The sequence below is a fragment of the Phacochoerus africanus genome, chromosome 3, assembly GCF_016906955.1.
Source record: "Phacochoerus africanus isolate WHEZ1 chromosome 3, ROS_Pafr_v1, whole genome shotgun sequence".
Lineage (NCBI taxonomy): Eukaryota > Metazoa > Chordata > Mammalia > Artiodactyla > Suidae > Phacochoerus > Phacochoerus africanus.
This window is the reverse complement of record NC_062546.1, coordinates 99,903,872-99,928,330: the sequence shown is the minus strand read 5'-3', so window position 1 is coordinate 99,928,330 and position 24,459 is coordinate 99,903,872. Positions and strand designations below refer to the sequence as shown.

The 24,459-nt window shown below is 41.0% G+C and overlaps 1 protein-coding gene across 1 annotated transcript in view; it reads left to right on the top strand.

Annotated features, from left to right (window-relative positions):
* CSMD1 (CUB and Sushi multiple domains 1) overlaps positions 1-24,459 on the top strand; it is a 1,865,356-nt gene that overhangs the window by 1,514,561 nt on the left and 326,336 nt on the right. Inside the window, exons 13-18 of the mRNA XM_047772241.1 lie at positions 2,078-2,260; positions 4,262-4,588; positions 6,230-6,424; positions 10,127-10,265; positions 13,436-13,623; positions 16,625-16,813. Coding sequence (XP_047628197.1) covers positions 2,078-2,260; positions 4,262-4,588; positions 6,230-6,424; positions 10,127-10,265; positions 13,436-13,623; positions 16,625-16,813 — 1,221 coding nt within the window. The remainder of the gene's footprint in view (positions 1-2,077; positions 2,261-4,261; positions 4,589-6,229; positions 6,425-10,126; positions 10,266-13,435; positions 13,624-16,624; positions 16,814-24,459) is intronic.

Below are 24,459 nucleotides of genomic sequence, written 5' to 3'. Positions count from 1 at the left end.
TGTTGGTTTCAAGGAAAGCATGTCCAGGTCATCTTTTTTTTTGCTTTTTCTAGGGCCACTCCCACGGCATATGGAGGTTCCCAGACTAGGGGTCTAATCGGAGCTGTCGCCGCCGGCCTACGCCAGAGCCACAGCAACGTGGGATCTGAGCTGTGTCCATGACCTACAACACAGCTCATGGCAATACCAGATCCTTAACCCACTGAACAAGGCCAGGGATTGAACCTGCAACGTCATGATTCCTAGTCAGATTCGTTAACCACTGAGCCACAATGGGAACTCCCAAGTCATCTTTGATGTCCTACGTTTCATTACACATAGAAGGAGATAGTTGCTGACTGCACCAATGTCAACTCAGTTGTATTCATCCTTTACTTATTCTACCTGTTCAGAAAATACATGAGATGGACACAGATTCTCAGGTGAAGGCAAGTGTCCTCAAGGGAAATTTCTAAATTTATGTGGACTTTGTTACAATTACTTGGGGCGAAAGTGACACAGTGTACACACTGTGGGGTCAGGAATGCAGAAAGTCAAGTAAAGCCTAACAGTGAGATGTGGTCATATTCTCTCGTGGCTAATGAGTGGGGTCAGCTCACATGCAGATCTATGGATACTGGACATCAATGGTACTTCTCAGCATCACTAATCTATTCCCAGCTCCAGGAACAGACACACAGGACAATGGATTCTGCTCCAGGCCCGCCCTGGCCTTGCATCTGCATCAGGGAACACAGCATCATTCATGGAAGTGAAGGACCACAGGACACTCTAGACCCTCAGCATGGGAAGCAGAAACACCCTTGCTCACATTCACACTCTGCGTCTACAATCTCTTATTTCCCAGCACTCTGCAGAATCAGGGGTTCACTGACTCAGTTGATGTGGTGTTATCCCAAATGCCTGAGCACACTGGCCATGTCTGCGTCTCAGGAGGGCCAGTTTCAGTCTTTCCTCAGAACACCGATACTTTCCGTTTCCTTCTCCATCCATCTTTCTCCAACCTTTGACCTACTTCATTTTGCTTCCAACTACCCATCATCTCAAAAATTTTTATTGTTTCCCTCCATATAACTTAAGTCCTATGAGCACAGGAGTTTTGTCTTATTTGTCCACTAACCCCAATACCAAGGACAGAGCTTGACACATAATTGGCCCTCAAAAAATATTTTTATGAATAAATCAATAACATATTTTAGTTAATACATTCAGTGTCATTAACATTTAAGGCAAAGCTGAAATACATGTGTAGTTTTGGCATATTTGTATCCACATTTCATTACAAGCACGTTCTAATGAAAAGAGGCTTGATTCTGCATATTTTCTTTTCCTCTGAAGACCATACTCACGTTGTTTCATAAATGAGTTTTAAAGTTAACTTAAAGGAAAGAATATTTAAATGGATATATTGGTTTAAATATTCAGTAGAGAATGATCTTCCTTTTATGGTTTATATTAAACAACACATCAATTAAAACAAAATTGATGTTTCCATGTTAATGATAGCAATTATGGCTTACATGAAGGGAGAGTGTGAAGCAGGAAGAAGCACTGAGTAATTGTAATGTTTGCATTGACAAGGCATCTGTGTAGTCTTGTGTATCCTTTAAAAGACAGTAAGGTAAATACCTTTCTCTTAAGTTTAAATTACTTATTTTTCCTAGCTTCTGTAAATAAATGTTAGATGACTTGAGTATCCTTTTGAACCTGTTTATTAACATGACGTAAAAATAAACCCTTGTTGACTTTTTTTTTTTTGCCTTTTTGTGGTCATACCTGCAGCATATGGAAGTTCCCAGGCTAGAGGTCAAATCAGAGGGGCAATTGCCAGCCTACACCACAGCCATAGCAAGAGGGGATCCAAGCTGCATCTGTGACCTACACCACAGCTCACAGCAATGCCAGATCTGTAACCCATTGATCGAGGTTAGGGATCGAACCCACATTCTCGTAGATTCTAGTCGGGTTCTTAACCCACTGAGCCACAATGGGAACTCCATCCCTTGTTCATTTTGTAAGTTGTTAACAATGTTCACTGTGTATGTTTTCAATGGTTCACTGTCTTTCCCATTTTCAGAAATTGAGAAGGGAGGGTGTGGGGACCCAGGCATCCCAGCCTATGGGAAGCGGACTGGCAGCAGTTTTCTCCATGGCGACACTCTCACTTTCGAGTGCCAAGCAGCCTTCGAGCTGGTGGGGGAGAGAGTTATCACATGTCAGCAGAACAACCAGTGGTCTGGCAACAAGCCCAGCTGTGTATGTGAGTATTGTGCCTGGTCGGGGCCTGTTGGGAGGCTGCTGGGAGAAGGAGAGAGATGCAGGCATGAGCTGAGGGAGGGCAGTGCTCAGAGTCACCAGGGCACATCCTTGACCAGAAATAGCCAGGGCATCCTCAAACACCAGGCTTCCTGCCACCCTCACTTATCTAAAACCAGCCAATAATGTTCCTATGTCTACTAGATAAAATGTCACTGAGAGAGTTCCACTGGAGAGAACATCACAGAGAGCACACATCCATCCTGAGGGGCTGAGGCCAGATGGAGCCACCCTTAGGGCCCAGGGTCCTGAAGACTAATGATGTCCTGTGACACTCAAACATAAGTTGTGGAGCTTTGCATTTCAGTGGTAGAACTGCCTGCTTCCTCATAAGTGTTTTGAAAAGTAGAAAAGAAGGACTTTGTAGTGGATGGGAAAGCAAGATTTTTAGGGTAACTAAATACAGTAATGTTGTCAAAATATTTGCTGCCTCTGTACACTGATGCTGAATAGAAACGCAGAAGCAGAATTGGAGGAAACAGAAAAAGTAGCTTTCATTGCCAGGCAAAGAAAGGAACACAGCAGGCTAGTGCCTCAAGGACCGTGCCCCTTGCTGCCCTTGGAGGGTAGTGAGGAGTCTTAGAGTATTTGAGGAGCAGGGTGTGGTTGGTCAGCTCATGGACATTTTCCTGATTGGTGGGTGGTGAGGTCACTGGAATCAGTGTCACTAACCTTCTGGTTCCATCTGGTCTGGGATCTGTGTGCTTGTGGGCAGCAGTTGACTTGTTCCACCCGGTGGGGGCTTCAGCACCTGCCAAACAGGTCCAAGGACATGGGTCAGGATATTATCTATAGTCTTTGAAGAAGAACTAACTAAAGGTCCTTGACTTCGTTGAATGGCTAAATTATCATTATTCTCTCTTGCTTGACTGTTTTCCTTACTATATTTTCTCACTTCTCTGATTCAATTGATAATTTGACTAAAGTCTTTTTACAGACAAAAAGGAGCACATGAGTGGGGTCTCTTCTGGGAAGGCCTCCCAGGGTCCTTCTCAGTTACAGCAATGGCTGGGAAACATGAAATTATGTGGAATAATAAGCAAATCCAGGAGTTCCCGTCATGGCTCAGTGGTTAACGAATCCGACTAGGAACCATGAGGTTTCGGGTTCGATCCCTGGCCCTGCTCAGTGAGTTAAGGATCCGGCATTGCCGTGAGCTGTGGTGTAGGTCACAGACATGGCTCAGATCCCATGTTGCTGTGGCTCTGGTGTAGGCTGGCAGCTGTAGCTCCGATTAGACCCCTATCCTGGGAACCTCCACATGCCGCAGGTGCGGCCCCAGAAAGGACAAAAAGACAAAAAGACAAAAAGACAAACAAACACTAAGCAAATCCACAAACTAAAAATGAATCTAACAGAAGTTCCCTCCATATATATATATATATATATATATATATATATGTACTTAACTTATTTTTGAATACACATTAAGTATATATTTTGAGAGATTTGTGTATTATCCACCCAGGACATGATCTGATTTTCCAAGTTATTTCTAATCATTGTTACCCTGTAAATAATTTAAAAATTCAACAATTGGATAAAATGCCCTTTAAAGGCAAAGGCAAAATTTTAAATGAAGAGTTATGAGACTAACTAGAATCAAAATTGTTTTACAGAAATTGTTCTTATGACATAGGAATACTTTTCATATTAATATTTGCTCTTCTGAAGGCACAAAGTTAGAACCAGAAACTTGAATATCTGCTGCAAGTTTCAGTCAACTTGATAGGATCATTTTTGAATAAAAACGATGCTTGATTATGTGTAGGCTCTGCTTGTTCCTTTTATTGAACGTATCCTGTTGACAGTTTGGGAGAGAAAAGTGTTATGGTCCAGAATCTCCCACCTGGAAAGAGTGGACTTTCTTCCTAAGTTCTTAGCTCATAGCCAGGTTTTTGGGAATCAGGCAAAACTGTCTGAAAATATATTTGTGTCTTCACAGTTTCCTGTTTCTTCAACTTCACGGCATCATCAGGCATCATCCTCTCACCCAATTACCCAGAGGAGTATGGCAACAACATGAACTGTGTTTGGCTGATCATTTCTGAGCCAGGCAGCAGGATTCACCTAATCTTTAATGACTTCGATGTGGAGCCTCAGTTTGACTTCCTTGCGGTCAAGGATGACGGGATTTCAGATATAACGGTGCTGGGCACCTTCTCTGGCAATGAGGTGCCCTCCCAGCTTGCCAGCACTGGGCACATCGTCCGCCTGGAGTTCCAGTCAGATCATTCCACCACTGGCAGAGGCTTCAACATCACCTACACCAGTGAGTGCACTCCCAGCAACCCTGGCCATTCTCCCCTGGTTCACACATGTGTGAAGTCAGACATCAAGGCTGGTACTCTGGGGAGTTTATAATCACAGTTCACCAATTATTCTGAGAACCTAGAAAACACCTCACTCCATTTACATTAGTGTCTTTGCCACCCCTTTGGTGAAGACTGGATTGCTCATATGTCTTTTCTCTCTCTCTGGTTTTCCTTACTTTCATCCATTCACCCACCCACCCATCCATCCATCCATCCATCCATCCACCCATCCTCCCATCCACCCATTCACCCATCTATCACCCCATCTACCCATTCATTCATCCATCCATCCATCCATCCATACGTACATCCTCGGGTCCCCCATCTCCCTCAGTCCTGGGGACTGAGGCATTAGGGTCAGGAGCCATGGATCAGAATACCTACGCTTGTTGGAGTTCCCGTCGTGGCACAGTGGTTAATGAATCCGACTAGGAACCATGAGGTTGCGGGTTCAATCCCTGGCCTTGCTCAGTGGGTTAAGGATCCGGCATTGCCGTGAGCTGTGGTGTAGGTTGCAGACGTGGCTCAGATCCTGTGTTGCTGTGGCTCTGGCATAGGCCGGTGGCTATAGCTCAGATTCGACCCCTATCCTGGGAATCTCCATATGCCATGGGAGTAGCCCTAGAAAAGGCAAAAAGACAAAAAAAAAAAAAAGAATACCTACACTTGTGAATATACTTAGTGAATTTTGATCTGACAGCTAGCTTTTCTTTGTCTTAGATTCCTCATTTGCATCATAGATTATATTTAAGATCTGCTTAAATCGTACTACTGAGGGAATCAAGCAAGGTAGCAATGTTAATATGAGTTATAAATTATAATTTACTGACTGCCTGCTTCTGTAGGCACTGTGCTTAGGATTTTTGAGGAATTACTTCATTTAACATTGTAATAACTCTGGGATATAAGTTTCATATTCCTCATTCTGTAAATAAAGATAACTAGACTCAGATCACTGGTGTCATCTGCCCAAGGCATTTAGGAAACACAAGAGCCAGATGCTAACTTAGATATGTCAGAACCAAACCTTTTGTTTCATCTACCTTACTTTTTCCTTGTTGTGAGAAAGTGCTTTCAAACTCTGGAATTCTCTGTGGATGAAAGTGACTTATATGTGTCCATCCCTCTCTCTCCCTTTCTCTATTTCTCAATATTCTCTTTATTGAATGCATTTATTTGTCTATTAAAATATAACAGAAATTTAGGGAAGTAAGTTTCTCTTTTTGGGGCTTTTTTGTTTGTTTGTTTTTTTGTCTTTTTAGGGCCGCACCCACGGCATATGGAGGTTCCCAGGCTGGGGTCCAGTTGGAGCTGTAGCCGACAGCCTATGCCACAACCACAGCAATGCTGGATCCGAGCTACATCTGCAACCTTCACCACAGCTCATGGCAATGCCAGATCCTTAACCCACTGAGGAAGGCCAGGAATCAAACCCATGTCCTCATGGATGCTAGTCGGGTTCGTTAACCACTGAGCCATGACAGGAACTCCAGGAAATAAATTTCTTTATAAGTGTTTCTATTTTTTTCTTGTGTAATACTCATAGTTAATATTCAAGTATTTTTATTATTCTATTTGTTTTTTCTTTTCCTTTTCAGCATTTGGTCAAAACGAGTGCCATGATCCTGGCATTCCCATAAATGGACGGCGTTTTGGTGACAGGTTCCTGCTTGGCAGTTCGGTCTCTTTTCATTGTGATGATGGCTTTGTCAAAACCCAGGGGTCAGAGTCCATCACCTGCATCCTGCAGGATGGGAATGTGGTCTGGAGCTCCACCGTGCCCCGCTGTGAAGGTGCAGGTCCTCTGTTGTGTGCCAGTTACTTTCTTTTGAAATGCTGCATCTAACTTAAACAACAGTCAGTGGTAGTTGTTCCTAGGGCTGCCATAAGCAAGCACTACCGACAGGTGGCTTCAGTGACAGACAGGCACTCTTCCCCAGTCCTGGGGGCTGGAGGTCCAAGATCAAGGTGTTGGTGCGTCTGGTTCCTTCTGTTCCAAGACTCTCTCCCAGCTTCTGGTGGTTTGCTTGCCAATATTTGAAGTTCCTTGGCTTGGAAACACATCATCCTCATTTTCTCCCTGTGAGGATGCATCTGTGTCCCAGTCTCCCCTTTCTCTCAGGACACCAATCATACTGGACTAGGCCCACTCTAATGACCTGATTGTAACTAGTGATGTCTGCAAGGACCTTATTTGCAAATAAGGTTGCATTCTGAGGAGCTGGAATTAGGAATCCAAAATACGATTTTGAAAGGGAAGGCATAACTCAAGCCATAACAACATAGTTTTCAGTTAACTACTGCGTCGCCCCAAAAGGGGGCACTAACTCCTATATAACATTTTATAATGCCAATGTCAATGGCTATACCCAAGCCAGATAATTACATGAAAAATAAAACTATATAAAAATATATATATAATCGAGAAGGACTTACTTTACGAATGCAGTTTCAGGTAACTCACCAGAGCAAATGGTCAGAAAATCAAAGGAAAATTTGACTTCTGAACACTTCCTTCCCATACTTTTTTATAACCTACATGAATATGATGGCCATCAGTGCTGTTCACCACATGTTCTGGGTCTTCACTGATTGGCTTCTCTTCTCAGCCCCTCATAGTTTGATGAGATCTTGTGACAGGTCTGGCCACTTAGGCGTGAGTGGAAGTGATATAATCACCTTCTGGCTCAGGGGCTATCATTGCCCACAGAAGACCTTGTCCAGGTGCCAAGGCTTGTGGAAAAAAGAAGATGTGGGTCAGAGCTGTGGATATGCTCTGTGTGGGAGATACAGCTCCCTTATGATAGCTACTATGGTATAATCTAATCTAAGGTGACCGGTACTGCAAGCTTTAGGTCATCATTTAACATTTTAGTGTTTAATTTTGTTATTGACAAAGATTAATATGTCTATTTCATTAAGATAAAGTGATACAAGTTCTAACACATTCTATAAAGTATGTAAAAGATGAAATATTAATAAAATAAAAATAATGTGTGACAATTCAGACATATTCCAAGAAATATTAACAACTCAAATTTATTATAAGAAAGAAAAATTTATTATTTATTAAACTAGACATTTATATATATGGAAAATAAAACATGTAGGATATAATCTGTCATGCAGATTTAGAAATGTCTTACGTATCATAATTTTTCAAAATCTGTATTTGCTATATGTCTTTCCTATATGGTATCTTTGGATAGTTAGACATAAAATAAGTAAAATTAATATGGTTTATTTTGCTTATGCTGCACTCTAAAAAGGATTTACTATATCATGCCAATAAGCATAGGAATTAAATCCTATGTAATACTGATTCTATGAACATATGATTTCATAGGATATGAATATGAATATAAGGACCAACTAGGAAATAATCCTAGTGTGTGTTAGTAAAAATAAGTTACTTTTAAAATTAAAATCACGGAGTTCCCGTCGTGGCACAGTGGTTAATGAATCCGACTAGGAACCATGAGGTTGCGGGTTAGATCCCTGCCCTTGCTCAGTGGGTTGAAGATCCGGTGTTGCGGTGAGCTGTGGTGTAGGTCGCAGACGCGGCTCAGATCCTGTGTTGCTGTGGCCCTGGCGTAGGCTGGCGGCTATAGCTCCGATTGGACCCATAGCCTGGGAACCTCCATGTGCCGTGGGAGCGGCCCAAGAAATGGCAAAAAGACAAAAAAAAATAAAATAAAATAAATAAAAATAAAATTAAAATCACATAGGAATTCCATGATGACACAGCAGGTTAAGGACTCAGTGTCGTTACTGCTGTGGGTCAGGCTGCAGCTGTGGCACAGCTTCAGTCCTGGTCTGGGAACTTCTGCATGCCACAGACGTGCCTCCCCCAACACACACAAAGAAGTCACATTGATAAAAATGGCTCTGACTTCTTTTTACATATTTCTAGCTATAAAAATAATGCTTACCTATTGCAGTTTACTTCGAATAGAAGCTATATCAAGAAAAACATGTAATTTACACAGCAATCTCTAGACTTATCCAATATTAACACATTTTAAATTTACATCTCCTGTTTTCTCTAAATAAATTTTGTTTTAATTTGGATTATGAAATAATATTCTATGGTAAAGATTTTCTCATATTAAAATTTCAAAACATCGCTTCAGATGTTTTTGTAACATCCCAATATGTGGTTATGTTCTTATAAATTTTTACTTTTCTTGTTTCTTTTATTTGTTTTCTATTACAAATGAAGCTACTATGATTACTTCTATAGATTTCTCTTTGTCAGATTTTTTCTAGCATCAAACCTGGGTAAAATTGTATAAATCTTTTCAGTGTTTTAATATGTATTCCTATTTTTCCATAAAAGGAATATTTTTCCAAAAATATTTTAAAATAGAAACATCTTAATGTTTTTTTGATATCTATAGATTCACAAATATGATTACAAAGATGGCAAAGAAGCTTTAAGAAAAATAAAATCTGAAAAAATATATGGCTAGGAATAAACATGTTAAATATAATTAAAATGTTATTATTTTAAATTTTCTGTAGATTTTACAGAATGCATAATCATTTTTACTAAGCACCAGGCATAGACCTTCCTCAAAATCCCATTTTTCTTTATAATTATGTACTACTGTCACACAACCCTTCAAAAGGATCGATGCAGGCTTGTTCTGTTTATTGAATTTGATTTTTTTGTTTGTTTTCTAACATTCAGCAACAACTGATTAACGTGTATGTGGCAAATTATTTTATTATTTTATTGTATCTATCCTTTTGTCCTTTTAGGGCCACACCCATGGCATATGGAAGTTCCCAGGCTAGGGGTCCAATCAGAGCTGTAGCTACTGGCCTACACCACAGCCACAGCAACTCAGAATCTGTGCCATATCTGCCACCTACACTGCAGCTCATGGCAACACTAGATCCTTAACCCACTGAGCAAAGGTATCGAACCCGAGTCCTCATGGGTGCTAGTCAGGTTCATTAACCTCTGAGCCACAACGGGAACTCCATGGCAAATTATTTTAATAAAATGAGCACAACCCAAAGTGAATAAACACATACACATATTTTAAAACATAAGATATAGTTGTATATACATGCTCACATACCCCTCAGGGTGTTTAATTTTAGATGTGAGGCAGTGTTAGGTTTGATAATCCATGGACAGTTGTCTAAATCTGAATACGTGTAAACTATGGATATCAGTGGTGTTAACACCTAATGGCTTTGCTGTGATTGTTGAACATGATAGTTCACGGAAGGCATTTGGCACAGACCACTCACTCAGATTGTGCTTTATTAGATGAGAATTTTGCTGCAGGTGGATGCTTAATGCCCAGGTATGGAGTAACTGTGCTATGCCTTCAGTCATCTTGGTTTACTTGGGAATAACATTTGCTTGAGCACCTACAACCATTATGTCTACGAGCACAGCAGGGAGCTCCTGCTGTAGCTGAGGTGCTCTGTGGTACCTGGACGTCCTTGACCTACTTACACCCTGTGTCGTCTTCCAGCCCCATGCGGTGGACACCTGACAGCTTCAAGTGGAGTCATTTTGCCCCCAGGATGGCCTGGGTATTATAAAGATTCCTTAAATTGTGAATGGGTAATTGAAGCAAAACCAGGACACTCAATCAAAATAACTTTTGACAGGTAAGAAAAAAACCTTGTTTTCCTTAATTTGGACCTGATGAACCATGCATGCCCAATGCTTATATTTAAGTGGATCATAAATCTTAGAAGATGAGATTTTCATTGGTTCCCTCAAAGGAGTTCACTTAAAAGGAAATGGGCTCTTGTTTGATACATTTTGTTATTCTGTATGTTATCCTCTAAGCCCATGATTCAGGCAGTAGCTGAGGGCATGGTGATCCTGGACAGTCATTTCCTAGCCTTTACAGTACCTGGCCCTTGAGTCCAACTCTGGATTTTGGACCTGAGGGTAGAATAAGTGGAGCTCTTTGGTCCCTTAGGTGTTTCTGGAACAACACAGGAAAACAGCTCAGGGCAGGGCTACGGGGAGCTTGGGGTGGAGGTGGTTTTAGGTTGCAAAGCTGGAAATGGCCTGTGGGCAGCAGATCCATTTTTCACCTACTTGCTGAGGGTCGTTCATCACTGGAACATGCTCTGGCTTATCTATTTGATAGTGTATTTGATAATCTTAAACAAAAGTAGCATGCTATTTGAATTCTCCATGTAAAACATTGTCCCATTTGTCTCTCTCAACAATGAAATCAGTTGATGATTAAAAACCAAAAATGCGGAGTTCCCATCGTGGCTCAGTGGTTAATGAATCCTACTAGGAACCATGAGGTTGCAGGTTTGATCCCTGGCCTCGTTCAGTGGGTTAAGGATCCGACATTGCCGTGAGCTGTGGTGTAGGTCACAGACGCAGCTCAGATCTGGCGATGCTGTGGCTCTGGTGTAGGCTGGTGCTACAGCACCAATTAGACCCCCAGCCTAGGAACCTCCATATGCCATGGGTACAGCCCTAGAAAAGACAAAAAAAAAAAAAAAGCTTCAGAATGATCCATATGCTTTAAAATCCAAGGAAGCATCTTTGTTTAGGGTTTCAAGCTTAGTGCTTGAGCAAATTCAGATTTTCCCTAACAATGGCCTTCTTAACTAGATTGAGTTTGGGGTTCTAATATTCAGAATATTGTAATGCCTCAGGACATTTTATATTATTTTTCTCTCTGTTTTCTACTAATTTTCTAATAATCAGTGACAGCATCCATTCAGAAAAGGTTTTTAGCAGGAATTGTTTTATCTCTTAGTAATTATTTATATTTGAAGTTACTGATGATATTATTAATTCTTTATGATAGGATAATTACAACTCCAGTAGAATAATCTATCAGGAAAAGAAACATTTTGGCTTCTGTATTCATTATATTGGAGAATGGATTCTACATACAGTCTTAATCAATTGAAAATTAACTTTGTAAATATTTAGTAAAGCGAGTGGTTTCTTATTAATTTTCACACTTTCTGATATTGAGAGAGGGAAAGCAGAAGCACATCCTCATTCCCAGCAGCAACCCAACTGAAATCATGTAGTCAAAATAGTAGTTTCACATTCTGATTTGGCACAGTTTATTAGCATTCAATTTTCAGTTGCCTGAACAAAAATACTTACATAATTTTTGTCAGTCTTGTCTTTTTGACATTATTGAACTGTGAGATTTGCTAAATTCCATTTATAAATATAAATATTTCTGATATTTTCAGAAATTTGTGATTTTTATCCTAGACATGGTACACAACTCTTTAAAAGACTGATTGCATAGTGTGTCGGTTTATACCTTGAGCAGTAGGCTGACATCCTATTAAAGGATGTGTCTCCACAAACACATTTTAAATTCCATATAGATGTTATTGTTGTACAACGTGGGCTAGGTTACCAAATAATGAAAGGTGTTTAGATTTTGCTTGCTGAGGTTACCCTGGAAGTCTTCCAGCTGTTGAGGTATACTTCCTATCAGTCCTGCTGGCTCCAAAGATGAAAGATGTGAAAACCTCAGTGCATCTGTTTCAAATGAGACTTACTCCATGCTTATCTAGGCTTCTTAGTGTGAACCCAGATAACAAGAGTTTACTGAGAACATTTTTAATAGTAAAAGACAGAGCTGCCTTATCCCACCCCGGTGCCCAGCCTGCGGCCATATCCTGACTAGACACCTGCTACACGAATTGTTTGAATTCCTCTTAACGGAAGATGGAGGGGCAGGGGCCATCCTAAGTTAGTTGCACAAATATACTATTGTTGTGCATTCAAACCAAGAGGCGTCTGTGATTTAATGATAAGCAGAGCAGGGCCCTTTGGTCTTAGCATCTTTTTTCATAGCTCTGTGCCAGAAGGTATAAGACAGCCTGCGTCTCCCTCCCTTTTTCTCCCATCAACCTTGCAAAGCTGGGGGACCAGGGGCACAGGCTTCCCCGAGCCTCTAGTCTGGGAGTCACTGAGTGAATCAGAGTCTCCACTCAGTGAATCAGAGGCTCCCCTGCGAGCCACACCAGCCACTTAGAAACCAGGTTAGCTCTGGGAGGATGAGATGAGCCCATTTACAAAATGATCGTAGTGCCTGGGATGGTACCTTTGTTGCCTCAGAGAGCACCCAAGTGGTTGCAGCTGCACAGAGATGTAATATTGGACCAGATTCTCTGGAAGCATATGTCCTTCTTGGAAGAAAAATTAAGCACTTTTTTGGAAGCCGTTCCAACTTCTTCAGATCATTAGAGTGGCCTTTGATTTCCAAAGCCATGATGTATGCAGGGCTCTTCCACTGTTGTGTAAGAATTAATGCAACCAGGAAAGGCTCAGAATTTTTTGTTTCAGGAAAGATTTTAGATGTAGGGTCATGATTTTGATGTACCCTTTTCCTTTAGGAGATCATGTCACTTCAAACATGCCCATTTTAAGAAATTCATAATCATTTTTACCTTGGGGATCAAGAAAAAGTGTTCGAAAATGCATAATGATTGATTTTTCACTAGTTGACGATTCTCTATTTATTTATAGAAACTAATCTGGCTCACAGTTATTTTTATTTCGGAGCTGAATCACTGCCCCCGTTTGTGTTTGTGATGTCACAGGAGAGAATGTTCAGTAAAGGAAGGGGTATGGAGGTCCACCTTCTCCTCCAGAAATAAGTACTATTCTTAAACAGTCCATGTGCCCAGGTTTTTAGAGTATATAAAGCTGTATATATTTCATTTCTCTTGCTGTACATGGATTCCTAGTTAGTGAATGAAGATATTGTGGGACGTGGTAAGTTAATGCAGCTTTACATTCCTCTCTGGCTGGACGCACTCGCCCGCAGGTTTCAGACAGAAGTCAATTACGACACCCTGGAGGTCAGAGATGGGCCGGCCAGCTCATCCCCGCTGATTGGGGAGTACCACGGCACACAGGCCCCCCAGTTCCTTATCAGCACAGGGAACTTCATGTACCTCCTTTTCACCACGGACAACAGCCGGGCCAGCGTGGGCTTCCTCATCCACTACGAGAGTAAGTAGTCCTCCCAGGCCGGGCAGGGGTGGGTTCCATGCCTGCGGTCTCATTTGGTAATGTAACGGGCAGGTTCACAGACCCAGACTGCCTCCGTCCACACTGCCCTGCACTGTCTCTTAATGACAGAGCACTTCGGGGCTTTTTCTTTTACAACCGAAAAAGAGAGCATGTTAGTTCATTACAAAGTAAAATGAAAAAATAATTAAAACAGTGAAATGTGTCCATTTACTGCATGAAGTAATCATAAATTTATACTATTAGAAAATACACCTGTTGACCAAAGGAGCTACAGGGTAAATCACTAAAATCATATAACCTGAGTGATATTTTTTGCTAGAAACATGGTTGGGGCAGTTGTGGTACTTAATTGTGGGTACATGTTGGACTATTTCACTGGCTAGACAACATGTAACTAAGAAACAGGATTAAAGACCAGCTGAACTTTACTACATAACAAGTAACTGTTTAAAATGTTTAAAAAGAATTGTTAGAAATTATTGGACACAATTGCTAAAATATCATAATGCATTGTGTTTTGCAAGGCAACCCAAGTTTCCTTCCCATTTCCTTCCACATTTTGCTTCTCATTTTTGTTTCCATGCATCCACATTTCTCTCTTAGTTTTAGCATCTGAAATTAAGAGATCAAGACATTATATTATTTGATAGTCATATTTATGCAAGTAGACTTCTAGAATTGTGTGGAGGAGATTCATCCTGGGAGTCCATTTTAATGCTAATCAGTTAAAACAAAAACAAAAACAGCAATTACCTCCTTCTCTGAAAATGCTTCACTTCACTTTCAGAGTAGAATGAAAGAACACAGACAAAGGTAGGTTAATGCTGAATCTGATGGAACAAACCCTTTATTTTCTAGGATTTTTATAGTTCTTTTTTTCAGAATCTTTCCTAAAATAAGCCACAGGAAGTTCTAATGTTGTTGTAAAAATATGTGTTTATATAATGATTCTGGATCATTAAGCAAATCCTCAAGGTGATCCTGAAGGAGGTGGCTTGTAGGTGGCAGTGGGAGCCTGAGGCAGCCCAGTGGCTTCCTTGCACTAGGACTTGTACGGAACGGAGCTTAGGGCACTTTACTTGCATCCAGTGCACATTCATATAATCCACACACGGACATTTTCACAGTCATCCTCTTCCTCCATTCACTGAACAGCAAATTTACTCAGTCACTTATTTGACAAAAGCCAAATGAAAATAAATATATTTATATCATTTGTGTCAAAAATTTCTGAGGTGCATTCAATTCCAGAAAGAAAGAGTTGGTACAGGGTGTGAATACATTCACAGCTCCAGTAAGGTCCACTGATTCAAGTTTTCCTTTGTATTGTCAGGGCTGGAGATGAGAAGGGCAACAGTGCTTTGAACAAAACTCCAAAACGCATTGTTGTTCTTTTCCTTCTCTGCTATACTCTGTCATATGTGTTACTGGGAAGGATACATAAGAACCCGCCAAGTAAGAGGCACACAGGGCGGAATCTGGGACGGGGCCACACTCAGAGCTTCCAGGCATCTTTGCCCTGGGGAATCATGGATGGTGTCACCTCCTCCCTGAGCCGTGTGACGTAGACACACCTTACTGCCAACCTGGAAGCTCTCCTGAGCCTCCGTGTGCAGAGGTTACATAGGTTTTCATTACACAGGCGTCGCTGAACTGTTGCCCACGTGGTTGAACTTAGTCTTCACCTCATGGGTTATACTGAAATCCTGTTGCCCCAGGACCCCTCCTTGAGGAACCTACTGAATGTCAACCATCAGGTGGGGTCCCAGGGTCCACCATGAGTAGCAGAGATACCCCCATCACTCAGGGAGTCCCAAAGGTTTAAATGTAGCCACCTAGGAGTTATATTACTCTTGGAAGTGACATACCTTACTGCACATTTTGAATGGTGGCTCAACCATCCTATGCTTTCTCCTGTGCCTGTTAGATCACAAGATGCTACGCTAAAGAGGAAATCCAATCATATATTAGTTATTTAAGGAGCTCACCACCCCCCAGATGCACTTCATGTATTTGACTTAATGAGGGAAGGTAGATTCATAAGATGCATGGCTCAAACATTGGTGAAATATATGCAATGATCAGAAATATTGTCCACAATATCGTTTTTAGGGGAGTAAACAGCCTGCACACCACTAATAATTTACCATTTTTGGTGAATACTCTAAGTCATAATCACAATGTTGAACCTTACTGAGAGAGTTCTGTATAGCAACAGCAAGACTTTTTTATTTCTTGGCATTCCTAAACATCGCAGTGATAGCCTCTTCCCTTATTCACATTATTCCATATCTTTTAAAATATACATTATTCTAAAAATAAAGAGAAATGTTAAAGACAGGAAAAAAAACTCTTGTAATGATGTGATCCTCATTACTTGACTTTATATAGCACTTTACTTTTTAACATCTTTTAGCAGAGGCTAATTGTAGCCATCATGAAAATGGCTGACTTAAGTGCAAATTTGAAGGAAAAAAAAGTATGGATTTGTGGAATGCAATTTTAGAAAATCAACTCCAGTGCAGTTTTAATTTGCATGATATGTGGATGGGCCTGGGTGGATGCATGCAAATATATGAAAGTGGAAGTATGACTTCCCAAATCTAACTGGCTTATAAAATTTAAGAGGAAGGAGAGGGGCAGGGATGGAGAGAGAAAACAGAGAGACTTAGACTTTATTTAGTGCAGTTCACTGGTCTTCAGATGAAGAGAGGTGAATTCAGGGAAGTTAACAAATTCAAAATTATTCAGACTATTCAGCTTTTGTGTGGTTCATAGAGTAACAATATCCATCTTTCTATAGAAAAACCAGGGCAAACTATTTGAAAATGTATGGGTTTTCACATGGATGGATTATTGGATTCACTTGTGTAATTTCTGATAATGTCTGGGAATATTTTATGTGTGTTGTGGCACAGATATTTTTCCTTTTCTGTGCTTCAGGAAGGTCCATCAAGTGATGGTTTTTCTCTGCCTCCAGGTGTGACTCTGGAGTCAGACTCCTGCCTTGACCCGGGTATCCCTGTGAATGGGCATCGGCACGGCAGCCACTTTGGCATCCGGTCTACAGTGACATTCAGCTGTGACCCAGGGTACACGCTAAGTGATGATGAGCCCCTGATCTGTGAGCGGAACCACCAGTGGAACCACGCATTGCCCAGCTGTGACGGTAGGTGGGGCTCAGCGGACCAGCACAGCATGGAAAAATGCAGGGAGGCCATTTAAATGGTTTGGGAGGCATGTATTGTCTGGACTGGTAGAATATGACTGAAGTGGGACTTCTGTTCCAAAGGATGTACACTTGAAAATACTGCTGTCCAGCACTTGAAGTTTACCGAGCAAATCTTTAGGAGGTAGAGCTTCTGTTTAGAAATGAAGAGCAAATAATTATGGGCTAGCCTTCAACTTCATCCCCAAATACTTGGGCTTATAGAGCTTAGTAATGCATGACCCTTACGCATGGCATTCACTGATTACGCCTGGGGACAAACACATCCTGCCTGGTCAAGCCTGACTTCCCCACCAGCTGGGTCCAAGCATCTTGCACAGCTGGTCTGTGTCCTTTAACGCTTTGCCTCTGGCAGAGCCCTCTCCCTAGGAGGGAGGAAGTCTTTTTTTCTGGAGAGTACCCAGTGGGTTTTATGATACCAGCCACTTCTCTTGTCTGTGCAGATCTGCTCTTTGAAATCTCTAAATGAGTGACAGTTTGGATGACTTGGTACTGTATTGCTCAACTTTCTACTATGCAATGTTTACTTATAATAGCAAGATAGACTTGTTACTTGTGATCATTTGCAAAAATGTCAGGGATTTTGCCTTTGGCCATGATTATAACCACATCATAATGTTTTTCCAGAGAAACAATGTTACAATGTGGTTATATTCATATGACTATATAGTCTTATATTTCCATATAAATATATGTTTTTTCACTTCCTGTATTTTTATGGACTTTAGGTATTTCAACTCAAAGATGGTATATTTAAATATTCATGAAAAACCTTGACTTCCTTAAAATGATTCATCAGAAATGACAAAGTTTATGGGACAATTATGAGACCACCTTTGTCACCAGAGTGGTACCCAAACAAACAATAACTGGTTCTTTGGAAGAAAACCTGCAAAGTACAGACAGCCAGCCCATAGTCGTCAGAAGGTGTCTCAAAAAGTAGGAAAAATCCACAGAACCAGGAGAGTGGAGAGCTGGCCTCTGGGTGGAAGCAGATGTAGGACAAGCTCTTCAAGTCGATGAAGAGAGAAAGACTTGGGGACAGTCATTATGAGTAAATTATTCCAGGAAGATATGGCTCCTCATTTTAATTCTTTTTTATATTAGGCATTAAATAAACTCTACAATAATACATCATCTTAACAAATATAGAGAGAACCATAATAATAATAAAAATATACTTATAGAAAACATCATAAGTAAGCTATTACACAAAGTAATAGTTTTACTGTTAATTAACATCATATATTAAGCTATTACAAAAAGTCCCATGGAGATCAAGAACAGAGCAACTTCCTCAGTATCAGAAGTATCATTCAACATTGTCCAGAAGATCCTAACTAAAGCAGTATCTTAAGAAAGTTACATGAGGGAGTTCCTGTTGTGGTGCAGCAGAAATGTATCTGACTAGTAACCATGAGGATGCTGGTTTGATCTCTGGCCTCGCACAGTGGATCAGGGATCCAGCGTTGCCATGAGCTGTGGTGTAGGTTGCCGATATGGCTTGGATCCCATGTTGCTGTGGCTGTGGTGTAGGCCAGTGGCTGCAGCTCCAGTTCAGCCCCTAGCCTGGGAAGTTCCATATGCTGCAAGTGCTGCCCTAAAGAACAAAAAAAGAAAAAAAAAGTTATATGAATTGCAAAAGCTAGAAAATAATCTTTAGCAATAATAAGGGCTCAGTATGTGACTACATTCAGGATAAGCATAAATTAATAGATTTCCACAAAGGACATAATGTACTAGAACTATAAAATGTGTATAGAAGATAAAACCCCCAAACTGCCAGAAATATATCTAATAAGAAATGTAAAGGCATATTTTTTAAAAATTAGAAATTTATAATAAATGCAAAAATGCTCTAGTAAATAGAAGTACATGTTATGTACATGTGAAGAATGAAATTTAAATGTACAGATGCTCTACAAATGGAGTTTTAAGTGAAATGAAATCCATTACAATTAATTTGGGTTTTTCATAGAAATGTGTAAACATTTAAAAATTAATCTAGGAATTCCCATCATGGCTCAGTGATTAACGAACCTGACTAGCATCTATGAGGTTGCAGGTTCAATCCCTGGTTTCACTCGGGGGTTAACGATCCAGCGTTGCCGTGAGCTGTGGTGTAGGTCGCAGATGTAGCTCAGATCCCAAGTTGCTGTGGCTGTGGCATAGGCCAGCAGCTGCAGCTCTGATTGGACCCCTAGCCTGGGAACCTCCATATGCCATGTTGCAGCCCTAAAGAAAAGAAATTAATCTAGAAGGGTAAAGCCTCCAAATAGCTAGGAAATACATATTTTTAAGAAAGTTAAGAAATGACTATACCATCTGGTATAAAAATACACTGAAAATTAATGATTAATTAAAACAATAAGAAAGTGTAAAAATACACAAACATGAGTTATACAGTGTAGGGATGCTGGCAAAATACTTATGCCCATAAAGGAACTAAATTTATGATAAAATTTTTTCTAAATCAGTGAGGCAGGATGATGTATTTAATATATAATATTGGTCAAGTGGGATATCTGATTGGGGTTTAAAATGCTTAAAAAAGTCATAATTGCACATTAATTATAGAAACATAAAAATTCAGAACTTCAAATCATTAGGTGAAAATGTGGTTGAATGGTATTGACAACCCTTCTTGATTATTTATTTACACAAACGTAAGTGTTTAGCTCAGTGAATTCTCCCACAGCACACACAGCCACATGAGATCAAGACCACACAGATCAATAGCTGAATGTGACCAGCACCCCAGGTGTCCCTGCCGTGTCCCCTCCCAGTCACTGCCCAAGAACTAACTAACTTCATCGTCTAACTCTAAAGACTGTACACCTGAAACTATTTGAGGATGTGTATGGCGCTTCTCTCCTTCAGCCATACACTGTGACATCATCTGCGTCCTGACATTTAGCGACAGGTCCTCACTCTTGCCATCTCCGTTTTACTGTACAAACATACACCGTGTTATACTCCAGGAGACTTTGTGTGAACACTGGAGTTATGCTGACCACCTTTCATGGTTGTTGGCCAAGGGACTAACCTCCTCTGCGAAGCAGTTGTGTTTTCCTCACACTTATATCAGGTTCTGGGGCGGACCTTACGTTGGGTTGCAGACAGCCATCTTCTCACTGAGTCATCTCACACTGGAAGGGGCAAGGGAGTTCTGCAGGCCTCTTTTATCAGAGCACTGATCCCATTAAAGAGAGCTCAGCCGTCATGACCTAATCACACCCCAAGACCCCACCCCTGATACCATCACATCCAGCCTTAGAAATGAGGATTTCAACATGAGTTTAGGGGACATAAACATTCAGACCATGGTATATATACATACACATATGCATTGAATCATTTAATACAATATCCTCGGGGTTTTTTCCTATTTCTTTATTGAAGTATATTTGATTTACCATGTTGTGCCAATTTCTGCTATACAGAAAAGTAACCCATTCATACATATACATGCATTCCCTTTCTTATATTATCTTCCATCATGTTCCATCTCAAGAGATTGGATGTAGTTCCCTGTGCTATACAATAGGATTTCATTGCTTATCCATTCTAAATGTCATAGTTTGCATCTAATAACCCCAAATTCCCTGTCCACCCTCCTTCAACCCTCCCCTTTGGCAACCACAAGTCTGTTCTCTATGTCTGTGAGTCTGTTTCTATTCTCTAGGTAGGATCATTTGTGCCATATTTTAGATTCCTGATATAAGTGATATCACATGGTATTTGTCTTTCTCTTTCTGACTTACTTCACTTAGTATGAGACTCTCTAGTTGCACCCATGTTGCTGTAAATGGTGTTATTTCATTCTTTTTTATTGATGAGTAGTATTCCATTGTGTATACGTACTATGGCTTCTTAATCCATTTCTCTGTGGATGGAAACTTAGTTTGCTTCCACCTTGGCTATTGTGAATAGCGCTGCAGTGAGCAATCTCCTTTCGTTTAAATTTAAGCTGCTAGGGAGCAGGCATTGCAGATAGTTCACCTAATATTGTAGCACTTGAACTGGGATTCCAGTGATGAGTAGAATTTCCCAAAGTAGTCAACATGCGAAGAGGCATGCTAGGCAGAGGAAGCGAGCAAACTCACCTGAGTTGACTGACATGGAACATTTTGAAAATTCCTGGGGGGTTAGTGCAGTAGAATGAATGGAAAATGAATAGAACTGTCAGACAGAAGTTACCTAAGAGAAAAGGAGTGGAAAGAGACTGAAAGGGCCTTGTATGTTTCGTAAGTATCTGAGATGCGATAGAAATGATAGCGTAGGAGTTCCCATCGTGGCACAGTGGTTAACGAATCTGACTAGGAACCATGAGGTTGCTGGTTCGATCCCTGGCTTTGCTCAGTGGGTTAAGGAACTGGCATTGCTGTGAGCTGTGGTGTAGGTTGCAGACGCGACTCGGATCCCTCGCTGTGGCTCTGGCGCAGATTCGACCCCTAGCCTGGGAACCTCCATATGCCGCAGGAGTGGCCCAAGAAATGGCAAAAAGACAAAAAAAAAAAAAAAGAAAAAGAAATGATAGCATGTATTTGTTTTCTATAGAAAATTTTAAAATACATTAAATTTGTGCATTTTATCTTTCATTTTATCCCCATTTAAACTTATGTAAATTGGAATTTTAAACCTTCTAAAAAGATTGGTACACATAAATTATTTGCTTTGCTAATGCTTCATTGGAACCTATCTCATATAATAATAAATTTATGATAAAAGGCTATTAATAAGTCTGCAAACTTTGGGAGATTTTAAAGTTTGATACGAGAGTTTTAGTCAGTCATGGTTGAATGTTTTCATTTAACCTTAAGATTTGTTTTTGTTACCTTTTCAAATCATAAGCAATCTCTTAAGCCCCATGAGTTTTTGTTGTGACAAATGATACATCAATAGGATATTGAGACCTTTAAAAGTGCACAGCTCTCAGAAAGGGAAGAAGAAACCAGAATTAATTGTAATATTTTATATCACCATGAAAAAAAGGTAAACTCTATCACTACCTCTCACATCATATCATTGCTGCATTTCATTTTTTCCATTTATGCTTTAACATACTCAGGTTTTAAAGAAGCAATTGCAATAAATCCATATCTTTTTATTTGGCTAAAGACAAATGGAAGGGAAATTTTGGGGAAATTTCTTTATTAAATAAGTATATTTGTAAAATGTTTACTCTTTCCACAAACATGTATTGGAAAACTACTGTGTTTGTAGCCATGAATGTGATCAATTTATCTTGAAGGTGTTAGGACAGTGGGTGGAATAAACATTGACACATTTTATACTGTTTAAAGTAGCTGGATATGAATTATTTTTATGTTTATAGGGTCAAAGCAGATTTTAGGGTAAGAGCTACAAATAAATGACAGGATGTGAAATATAAATTTTACATAAACTGCTTTTCATTCACTGTGGTTAAATCCTTGATAAAACGTTGAGAAGTCAAGGTACTAATTTGTACCAACTCAATCATAGACAAATGAAAAGTAGCCTGTTTATAGCTTCTATATTCAGGACTCTCTACTCTCATATTTTGTTTTGTTTTGTTTTGTTTTTTAATTTTTATCAAAATAGAGTTGATTTACAATGTTGTGTGTACTCTCTTGGTTTTCCTCCTGCTAAAACGGCCATTTCTTCTGAGTTTCTTTGATTGAAGTCTCCACATCTCCCCGAGCTATCAACATAGGATCAACCCAGGTTTCATTCTCCTTATCTCCATCTGCAGTCACGGTGTTGACCATACCCTCCCATTCTGCCGTCATTTCCACCTCTTGGTCAGTCTGCTCCAGTGCGATGGTGCGTATCCAACTGCAGCACCAAACGTTCCCCGTGGAGACATCGAGCTCCTCTATCTAGAACTGAACTGCTTTACTTTCAAAACCTGATTCTCCTCAAGTCTTCCTGCACCTTCCATTTTTTCACACCCAGACTTAAAACCTCACAGACATCCCTGAATCCTCCTTTTTGTCATGGGGCCTACGTCCCGTTGACAAGAAAATCTCACTGGCTCCATCTTCAAACTATGGCTAGGTTCTGACCACTTCCACTGCCAGCCTGATATTTTGGGCCAGAATCTTGTCTGTTTTGCTCTCAATGGGGCCCCTCAACCCCATTCTCATGTAGCAGCTTAGTATCAGGCTGATGTCTGAGTTAGCCTAGGGCATCCTCTGTGCGCGCCTGCAGTGGTCCTTCATCTCATCAGACACGGCCAAGGCCTGGGCAGCCCCTGACTCAGCTCCCCTCCAGCTGCCTCTGTTCTCTCCTCCCAGTCACTGTGTCCATGGCCCCCGCAGCCGCTTTGTCCTTGTGTTTTCTCCCCATAGATTCTTCCCCAGCTGTCAAGTGGTTCCCTCATCTGTCCCAAGTCCTTCTTCATAGGCCACATCTTAGTCAGGCCTCCCACCACCACCCATTTATGTTGCCCCCAACCCCAGGCATTAGAATGTCCTGTGCTTTCCTTCTTAATTTTCCTCTCTGGCATTTGACATCTTCCAACATCTTATCTATTTAGCACTTCCTGTTATATTCTCTCTTTTTCACCTGAAGTGTATTCTCTATGAGGACAGACCTTTTTGTCTATTTTGCTCATAAGTTGCAGATGCTTAATAACTATCTGTTGAATAAATTAATGTGAAAGGCTATGATATTACCTTTTTCATTATAAAATGAGTCAGTATAATTTTAACATGTGAAAATTTTAAACTACGAAATATCCTAAAGCTCAATGACAAAGTTTCTATTTTGCTGATTTTTAAATAGCTCGTCCCCCTTTGGTTTGCAGAGTCAAAGAGATTTTTCTGACCCCTGAAAATAACGTACTGAGTGAGCATGTTGAGAAATATCACATCTTTTATAGATATGCTAATTCTTTTGCAAATATTATTTATAGAACTAGCTTTTGTGACACATAATTAATGATGTTCATATTTACAGTGGATCCATGAATGATGCAGGGGTTAGGGCCCTAAGGGACCTGGAGATGGACTCATGGCTGAACCTGAGTCACCTTTCCTGAGTCCCCCAGCCTCACAGACCCTCAATCCCCAGGCCCCAGCTATCCAGACTCCCAGTCCTCCTGCCCCCAGTCTCCCAGCCACCCAGTCCCCAACCCCCAGGTACCCAGCTCCCCCAGCCTTCCAGCCCCCAGTGCCCCAGCCTGCAAGTCCCCCAGCCCCCCAGCCTCAGCTCCAAGTCCCTCAGCCTTCCAGTTACCCAGCCTCCCAGCCCCCCAGATTTCCAGCCCCCTCAAGCCCCCAGCTACCCAACCTTCCATCTCTAGCTACCCAGCCCCCAGTCCCCAGTCCCCCAGTCCCCCAGTCCCCCAGCCCCCTAGTCCCCTAGTCCCTCAGGCTCCCAGCCGCCCATTCCTCAGCCTCCACACAACCCATTCCCTGAGTCCCCCAGTCCCACAGCCACCCAGCCCCCAGCCCCCCAGCCTCTGATTGCGCTGATTCTATCAGCTTTGATGCCTTTTCAGTTCAGTATTTTCTTTTGTTTTTTTGTTTTGTTTTTTTTTTGTGTGTGTGTGTGTGTTTAGGGCCGCACCCGTGGCATATGGAAATTCCCAGGCTAGG